This window comes from Coturnix japonica, unplaced genomic scaffold, assembly GCF_054131305.1.
Source record: "Coturnix japonica strain WE unplaced genomic scaffold, WE-NBRP24 Scf152, whole genome shotgun sequence".
NCBI lineage: Eukaryota > Metazoa > Chordata > Aves > Galliformes > Phasianidae > Coturnix > Coturnix japonica.
Window position 1 is genome coordinate 87,369 of NW_028189055.1, and position 9,722 is coordinate 97,090.

At 57.8% G+C, this 9,722-nt stretch overlaps 1 protein-coding gene across 3 annotated transcripts in view; it reads left to right on the forward strand.

The window, feature by feature from the left end:
• LOC107324353 (uncharacterized) overlaps window positions 1-8,883 on the forward strand; it is a 79,649-nt gene extending 70,766 nt beyond the window's left edge. For all 3 annotated transcript variants that reach the window (XM_085535685.1, XM_085535682.1, XM_085535684.1), the window contains exons 32-37: window positions 92-136; window positions 1,580-1,633; window positions 2,728-2,781; window positions 4,211-4,264; window positions 6,273-6,380; window positions 8,735-8,883. In XM_085535685.1, coding sequence (XP_085391811.1) covers window positions 92-136; window positions 1,580-1,633; window positions 2,728-2,781; window positions 4,211-4,264; window positions 6,273-6,380; window positions 8,735-8,842 — 423 coding nt within the window. In that variant the 3' untranslated portion in view covers window positions 8,843-8,883. The remainder of the gene's footprint in view (window positions 1-91; window positions 137-1,579; window positions 1,634-2,727; window positions 2,782-4,210; window positions 4,265-6,272; window positions 6,381-8,734) is intronic.
• Window positions 8,884-9,722: the final 839 nt, after the last annotated feature.

Sequence of the window (9,722 nt, forward strand, 5' to 3'; positions counted from 1 at the left end):
TTGTGGTTATGGGGTTATGGGGTGATTGTGGTTATGGGGTTTGTAGTTATGGGGTTTCTGGGGTCCCCTCCATCCCCCTTTGATCCTATAGGGCACATCGGGCAGCGATGGACCACATGGACCCACAGGAGAGAGGGTGAGAGCAATGGGGCGGCCCTATAGGGCCGGGATCCTATAGGGGATATAGGGTGACCCTATAGGGGTTATGGGGTGACCCTATAGGGCCAGGATCCTATAGGGTGGGGGGACCCTATAGGGCTGGGATCATATGGGGTGGGTGACCCTATAGGGGTTATGGGGTGACCCTATAGGGCCGGGATCATATGGGGTGGGTGACCCTATAGGGACGGGATCCTATAGGGGTGGGGGTGACCCTATAGGGGTTATGGGGTGACCCTATAGGGCCAGGATCATATGGGGTGGGGGGACCCTATAGGGGGTGAGTGATCCTACAGGGCCGGGATCCTATAGGAGATATGGGGTGACCCTATAGGGGGTTGGAGGGACCCTATAAGGCTGGGATCCTATAGGGGATATAGGGTGACCCTATAGGGGGTATGGGGTGACCATATAGGGGGTATGGGGTGACCCTATAGGGCCGGGATCCTATAGGGTGGGTGACCCTATAGGGGTTATGGGGTGACCCTATAGGGCCGGGATCATATGGGGTGGGTGACCCTATAGGGCCAGGATCCTATAGGGGATATAGGGTGACCCTATAGGGGTTATGGGGCAACCCTATAGGGGTTATGGGGTGACCCTATAGGGCCGGGATCCTATAGGGGTGGGTGACCCTATAGGGGTTATGGGGTGACCCTATAGGGCCGGGATCCTATAGGGTGGTGGTGACCCTATAGGGGTTATGGGGTGACCCTATAGGGCCGGGATCATATGGGGTGTGTGACCCTATAGGGGTTATGGGGTGACCCTATAGGGCCAGGATCCTATAGGGTGGGTGACCCTATAGGGGTTATGGGGTGACCCTATAGGGCCGGGATCCTATAGGGTGGGTGACCCTATAGGGGTTATGGGGTGACCATATAGGGCCGGGATCATATGGGGTGGGTGACCCTATAGGGGTTATGGGGTGACCCTATAGGGCTGGGATCCTATAGGGGATATAGGGTGACCCTATAGGGGTTATGGGTGATCCTATAGGGTTGGGATCCTATAGGGGATATAGGGTGACCCTATAGGGGGTATGGGGTGACCCTATAGGGGGTGGGTGATCCTATAGGGCCGGGATCCTATAGGGTGGGTGACCCTATAGGGGTTATGGGGTGACCCTATAGGGCCGGGATCCTATAGGGGTGGGTGACCCTATAGGGGTTATGGGGTGACCCTATAGGGCCGGGATCATATGGGGTGGGGGGACCCTATAGGGGTTATGGGGTGACCCTATAGGGCCGGGATCCTATAGGGTGGGTGACCCTATAGGGGTTATGGGGTGACCCTATAGGGGGTATGGGGTGACCCTATAGGGCAGGGATCCTATAGGGGTATGGGGTGACCCCATAAGGACACGGGGTGTCCCATAGGGATATGGGGCGCCCCATAAGTGCTGTGTCTCACCCTATAGGGTCTACCCGGACCTGCCGGCCCCAATGGCTTCCCCGGCCCCAAAGGACCCCCGGTGAGTAGAGACCCTATATAGCCCTATATGGCCCCATATGGCCCTATATGGCCCTATATGGCCCCATATGGCCCCACATCACGGCCCTATATGGCCCCATATGGCCCCACATCATGGCCCCATATGGCCCCATATGGCCCCACATCATGGCCCTATATGGCCCCATATGGCCCCACATCACGGCCCTATATGGCCCCACATTACGGCCCTATATGGCCCTATATGGCCCTATATGGCCCCATATGGCCCCATATGGCCCTATATGGCCCTATATGGCCCCACATCACGGCCCTATATGGCCCTATATGGCCCCACATCACGGCCCTATATGGCCCTATATGGCCCTATATGGCCCCATATGGCCCCACATCACGGCCCTATATGGCCCTATATGGCCCCATATGGCCCCACATCATGGCCCTATATGGCCCGATACGGCCCTATATGGCCCCATATGGCCCTATATGGCCCCATATGGCCCCATATGGCCCCACATCACGGCCCTATATGGCCCTAAATGACCTCGGGTTACCCCGACCGCTCCCGAATGGTTCCGATTATCCCCGAATGGTTCCGATTGGTTCCGATTGGTTCCGATCCTCCCCCGATTGGTTCCGATCATCCCCGATCCTCCCCCATCGTCTCCTACCGCCCCCGACTGTCTCCGATCGTTCCCGAATGGCTCCGATCGTCTCCGATTGGCCCCGACTGTCCCCGATTGGTTCCGATTGGCCCCGAATGGCTCCGATTGGCCCCGACTGTCCCCGATTGGTTCCGATTGGCCCCGAATGGCTCCGATCATCTCCGATTGGCCCCGATTATCCCCGAATGACCCCGATTGGCCCCGAATGACCCCGATTGGCCCCGAATGACCCCGATTGGCCCCGAATGACCCCGATTGGTCCCGAGTGTTTCCGAATGTCCCCGATTGGTCCCGATTGGCCCCGACTGTCCCCGAATGACCCCGATTGGCCCCGAATGACCCCGATTGGCCCCGAATGGCCCCGATTGGCCCCGATTGGTCCCGAATGTTTCCGATTGTTTCCGATTGTTGCCGATTAACGACCCCCTCTCCCCCCCCCCCCCCAACTCAGGGACCCCCCGGGAAGGACGGAGTGCCGGGACACCCCGGGCAGCGCGGAGACGGGGTGAGTCCCTGCCCCATAGATGCCCCATAGAGACCCCATAGGGACTCCATAACTGCCCCATAGATACCCCATAGCTGCCCCATAGGGACCCAATAGCTGCCCCATATTGACCCCATAGATACCCCATAGCCACCCCATAGAGACCCCATAGATACCCCATAGCTGCCCCATAGGGACCCCATTGATACCCCATTGATACCCCATAGAGACCCCATAGGGACCCCATAGATACCCCATAGCTGTCCCATAGCTGCCCCATAACTGCCCCATATATACCCCATAGGGACCCCATAGATACCCCATAGCTGCCCCATATTGACCCCATAGATACCCCATAAATACCCCATAGGGACGCCATTGATACCCCATAGGAACCCCATAGATACCCCATAGCTGCCCCATAGATACCCCATAGACACCCCATAGATACCCCATAGCTGCCCCATAGAGACCCCATAGGGACCCCATAGATACCCCATACCTGCCACATAGGGACCCCATAGATACCCCATTGATACCCCATAGGGACCCCATAGATACCCCATAGCCACCCCATAGAGACCCCATAGATACCCCATAGCTGCCCCATAGATACCCCATTGATACCCCATAGGGACCCCATTGATACCCCGTAGGGACCCCATAGAGACCCCATAGATACCCCATAGGGACCCCATTGATACCCCATAGATACCCCATAGCTGCCCCATAGATACCCCATAGCTGCCCCATAGATACCCCATAGGGACCCAATAGCTGCCCCATAGCTGCCCCATAGATACCCCATAGGGACCCAATAGCTGCCCCATAGCTGCCCCATAGATACCCCATAGGGACCCCATAGATACCCCATAGATACCCCATAGCTGCCCCATAGGGACCCCATAGATAACCTATAGATACCCCATAGCCACCCCATATCTGCCCCATAACTGCCCCATATATACCCCATAGGGACCCCATAGATACCCCATAGCTGCCCCATAGGGACCCCATAGATACCCCATATATACCCCATAGCCACCCCATAGCTGCCCCATAACTGCCCCATATATACCCCATAGGGACCCCATAGATACCCCATAGGGATCCCATATATACCCCATAGCCACCCCATAGCTGCCCCATAACTGCCCCATATATACCCCATAGCTGCCCCATAGATACCCCATAGAGACCCCATAGGGACCCCATAGTTACCCCATATATACCCCATAGCCACCCCATAGCTGCCCCATACATACCCCATAGGGACCCCATAGATACCCCATAGATACCCCATAGCTGCCCCATAGCCACCCCATAGGGATCCCATATATACCCCATAGCCACCCCATAGCTGCCCCATAGGGACCCAATAGATACCCCATATATACCCCATAGCTGCCCCATAACTGCCCCATTGCCCCTCTCCCTTTTTCCCTTATAGGGTTTCCAAGGCAAAACGGGACCCCCCGGCCCCCCTGGAGTTGTAGGGCCACAGGTGAGCACTGCCCTATAGGGGACCCTAAATGGGGGGGGGATCCATAGCCCTATAGGGGACCCTAAAATGGGGGGGGATCCATAGCCCTATAGGGCTGCCCCATAGGGGACCCCAAATGGGGGGGGGATCCATAGCCCTATAGGGCTGCCCCATAGGGGACCCTAAAATGGGGGGGGGGGGGAACATAGCCCTATAGGGGACCCCAAATGGGGGGGGGGGATCCATAGCCCTATAGGGCTGCCCCATAGGGGACCCTAAAATGGGGGGGGGATCCATAGCCCTATAGGGCTGCCCCATAGGGGACCCTAAATGGGGGGGGGGGGGGGATCCATAGCCCTATAGGGCTGCCCCATAGGGGACCCCAAATGGGGGGGGGATTCATAGCCCTATAGGGCTGCCCCATAGGGGACCCTAAATGGGGGGGGGGGGATCCATAGCCCTATAGGGCTGCCCCATAGGGGACCCTAAATGGGGGGGGATCCATAGCCCTATAGGGCTGCCCCATAGGGGACCCCAAATGGGGGGGGGGGGATCCATAGCCCTATAGGGGACCCCAAATGGGGGGGGATCCATAGCCCTATAGGGGACCCTAAATGGGGGGGGGGGGATCCATAGCCCTATAGGGCTGCCCCATAGGGGACCCTAAATGGGGGGGGATCCATAGCCCTATAGGGCTGCCCCATAGGGGACCCCAAATGGGGGGGGGATCCATAGCCCTATAGGGCTGCCCCATAGGGGACCCTAAATGGGGGGGGATACGTAGCCCTATAGGGGACCCCAAATGGGGGGGGATCCATAGCCCTATAGGGGACCCTAAATGGGGGGGGGGGGATCCATAGCCCTATAGGGCTGCCCCATAGGGGACCCTAAATGGGGGGGGATCCATAGCCCTATAGGGCTGCCCCATAGGGGACCCTAAATGGGGGGGGGGGGGATCCATAGCCCTATAGGGCTGCCCCATAGGGGACCCTAAATGGGGGGGGGGGATCCATAGCCCTATAGGGGACCCTAAATGGGGTGGGGGGATCCATAGCCCTATAGGGCTGCCCCATAGGGGACCCTAAATGGGGGGGGAGGATCCATAGCCCTATAGGGCTGCCCCATAGGGGACCCCAAATGGGGGGGGGGGGAATCCATAGCCCTATAGGGGACCCCAAATGGGGGGGGGGATCCATAGCCCTATAGGGCTGCCCCATAGGGGACCCCAAATGGGGGGGGGATCCACAGCCCTATAGGGGACCCCAAATGGGGGGGATCCATAGCCCTATAGGGCTGCCCCATAGGGGACCCCAAATGGGGGGGGGATCCATAGCCCCATAGGGGACCCCAAATAGGGGGGGGGGGGATCCATAGCCCTATAGGGGACCCCAAATGGGGGGGGGATCCGTAGCCCTATAGGGCTGCCCCATAGGGGACCCCAAATGGGGGGGGGGGGATCCATAGCCCTATAGGGCTGCCCCATAGGGGACCCTAAATGGGGGGGGGGAAACATAGCCCTATAGGGCTGCCCCATAGGGGACCCTAAATGGGGGGGGGGAAACATAGCCCTATAGGGCTGCCCCATAGGGGACCCCAAATGGGGGGGGGATCCATAGCCCTATAGGGGACCCCAAATGGGGGGGGGGGGGGATCCATAGCCCTATAGGGCTGCCCCATAGGGGACCCCAAATGGGGGGGGGGGGGATCCATAGCCCTATAGGGCTGCCCCATAGGGGACCCTAAAATGGGGGGGGATCCATAGCCCTATAGGGGACCCCAAATGGGGGGGGGGGATCCATAGCCCTATAGGGCTGCCCCATAGGGGACCCTAAATGGGGGGGGGGGGGGGGGAACCATAGCCCTATAGGGGACCCCAAATGGGGGGGGGGATCCACAGCCCTATATGACCCCCCTCACCCCATAGAGGCCATTATATGGGGGGTCCACAGCCCTATAGGCCCCATAGAGGCCTATATGGGGGGGTCCCCGGCCCTATAGGACCCCCCTGACCCCCCCCTGTAACTTATAGGGTCCATCGGGTGAGTCCGGCCCTATGGGGGAACGGGGTCATCCCGGCCCCCCCGGCCCCCCCGGGGAACAAGGACTGTCCGGACCCACAGGAAAAGAGGGAACCAAGGTGAGGGGGGGGCGACCCTATAGGGATTAATGGGGGACCCTATAGGGATTAATGGGGGACCCTATAGGGATTAATGGGGGGGGGGGCGACCCTATAGGGATTAATGGGGGACCATATAGGGATTAATAGGGGACCCTATAGGGATTAATAGGGGACCCTATAAGGATTAATGGGGGACCCTATAAAGATTAATGGGGGGGGGGACCCTATAAGGATTAATGGGGGACCCTATAGGGATCAATGGGGGACCCTATAATACTTATGGGGTGGGGGGACCCTATAAGGATTAATGGGGGGGGGGACCCTATAAGGAATAATGGGGGACCCTATAGGGATTAATGGGGGACCCTATAGGGATTAATAGGGGACCCTATAGGGATTAATGGGGGACCCTATAGGGATTAATAGGGGACCCTATAGGGATTAATGGGGGACCCTATAGGGATTAATGGGGGACCCTATAAGGATTAATGGGGGGGGGGACCCTATAAGGATTAATGGGGGGGGGGCGACCGTATAGGGATTAATGGGGGACCCTATAGGGATTAATGGGGGACCCTATAACACTTATGGGGTGGGGGGACCCTATAAGGATTAATAGGGGACCCTATAAGGATTAATGGGGGACCCTATAAGGATTAATGGGGGGGGGACCCTATAAGGATTAATGGGGGACCCTATAACACTTATGGGGTGGGGGGACCCTATAAGGATTAATGGGGGGGGCGACCCTATAAGTATTAATGGGGGGGGCGACCCTATAAGGATTAATAGGGGACCCTATAGGGAATAATGGGGGACCCTATAAGGATTAATGGGGGACCCTATAAGGATTAATGGGGGGGCGACCCTATAGGGATTAATGGGGGACCCTATAGGGATTAATGGGGGGGGGGACCCTATAAGGATTAATGGGGGGCCCTATAACTCTTATGGGGTGGGGGAACCCTATAGGGATTAATGGGGGACCCTATAAGTATTAATGGGGGGGGGACAGACCCTATAACACTTATGGGGTGGGGGGACCCTATAAGGATTAATGGGGGACTCTATAGGGATTAATGGGGGACCCTATAAGGATTAATGGGGGGGGGGACCCTATAAGGATTAATGGGGGGGGGGACCCTATAAGGATTAATGGGGGACCCTATAAGTATTAATGGGGGGGGGGGGACCCTATAGGGATTAATAGGGGACCCTATAAGGATTAATGGGGGGGGCGACCCTATAAGGATTAATAGGGGACCCTATAAGGATTAATGGGGGACCCTATAAGGATTAATGGGGGGGGGGGTATATGGGGTCCTATGAGGTCTGTGTATGGGGTGGGGGGTATATGGGGTCCTATGGGGTCTGTGTATGGGGTGGGGGGTATATGGGGTCCTGTGGGGTCTGTGTATGGGGTGGGGGGTATTTGGGGTCCTATGGGGTCTGTGTATGGGGTGGGGGGGTATATGGGGTCCTATGGGGTCTGTGTATGGGGTGGGGGGTATATGGGGTCCTGTGGGGTCTGTGTATGGGGTGGGGGGTATTTGGGGTCCTATGGGGTCTGTGTATGGGGTGGGGGGGTATATGGGGTCCTATGGGGTCTGTGTATGGGGTGGGGGGGGTATATGGGGTCCTATGGGGTCTGTGTATGGGGTGGGGGGTATATGGGATCCTATGGGGTCTGTGTATGGGGTGGGGGGGTATTTGGGATCCTATAGGGTCTGTGTATGGGGTGGGGGCTATATGGGGTCCTATGGGGTCTGTGTATGGGGTGGGGGGTATATGGGGTCCTATGGGGTCTGTGTATGGGGTGGGGGGGTATATGGGATCCTATGGGGTCTGTGTATGGGGTGGGGGGTATATGGGGTCCTATGGGGTCTGTGTATGGGGTGGGGGGTATATGGGGTCCTATGGGGTCTGTGTATGGGGTGGGGGGGTATTTGGGGTCCTATGGGGTCTGTGTATGGGGTGGGGGGTATATGGGGTCCTATGGGGTCTGTGTATGGGGTGGGGGGTATATGGGATCCTATGGGGTCTGTGTATGGGGTGGGGGGTATATGGGATCCTATGGGGTCTGTGTATGGGGTGGGGGGTATATGGGATCCTATGGGGTCTGTGTATGGGGTGGGGGCTATATGGGATCCTATGGGGTCTGTGTATGGGGTGGGGGGGTATATGGGGTCCTATGGGGTCTGTGTATGGGGTGGGGGGTATATGGGATCCTATGGGGTCTGTGTATGGGGTGGGGGGGTATATGGGATCCTATGGGGTCTGTATATGGGGTGGGGGGGTATATGGGGTCCTATGGGGTCTGTGTATGGGGTGGGGGGTTATTTGGGGTCCCATCCCCCCTTTGTCCCCTATAGGGTGACCCCGGACCCCCCGGACCCCCAGGGAAGGACGGACCCGCAGGACTCAGGGGCTTCCCAGGAGAGAGGGGGCTGCCCGGGACTGCGGTCAGTGCTGCCCCATAGCTGCCCCATAGCTGCCCTATAGCTGCCCTATAGCTGCCCTATAGCTGCCCTATAGCTGCCCTATAGCTGCCCCATAGCTGCCCTATAGCTGCCCTATAGCTGCCCTATAGCTGCCCCATAGCTGCCCCATAGCTGCCCTATAGCTGCCCTATAGCTGCCCTATAGCTGCCCTATAGCTGCCCTATAGCTGCCCCATAGCTGCCCTATAGCTGCCCTATAGCTGCCCCATAGCTGCCCTATAGCTGCCCTATAGCTGCCCTATATCTGCCCCATAGCTGCCCCATAGCTGCCCTATAGCTGCCCCATAGCTGCCCCATAGCTGCCCTATAACTGCCCCATAGCTGCCCCATAGCTGCCCCATAGCTGCCCTATATCTGCCCCATAGCTGCCCTATAGCTGCCCTATAGCTGCCCTATAGCTGCCCTATATCTGCCCCATAGCTGCCCCATAGCTGCCCCATAGCTGCCCCATAGCTGCCTTATATCTGCCCCATAGCTGCCCCGTAGCTGTCCCATAGCTGCCCTATAGCTGCCCCATAGCTGCCCTATAGCTGCCCTATAGCTGCCCCATAGCTGCCCTATATCTGCCCTGTATCTGCCCCATAGCTGCCCTATAGCTGCCCTATTTCTGCCCTATATCTGCCCTGTATCTGCCCCATAGCTGCCCTATAGCTGCCCTATATCTGCCCTATATCTGCCCCATAGCTGCCCTATATCTGCCCTATATCTGCCCCATAGCTGCCCTATAGCTGCCCATAGCTGCCCTATAGCTGCCCCATCGCTGCCCGATAGCTACCCTATATCTGCCCTATATCTGCCCTATATCTGCCCCATAGCTGCCCTATATCTGCCCTATATCTGCCCCATAGCTGCCCTATAGC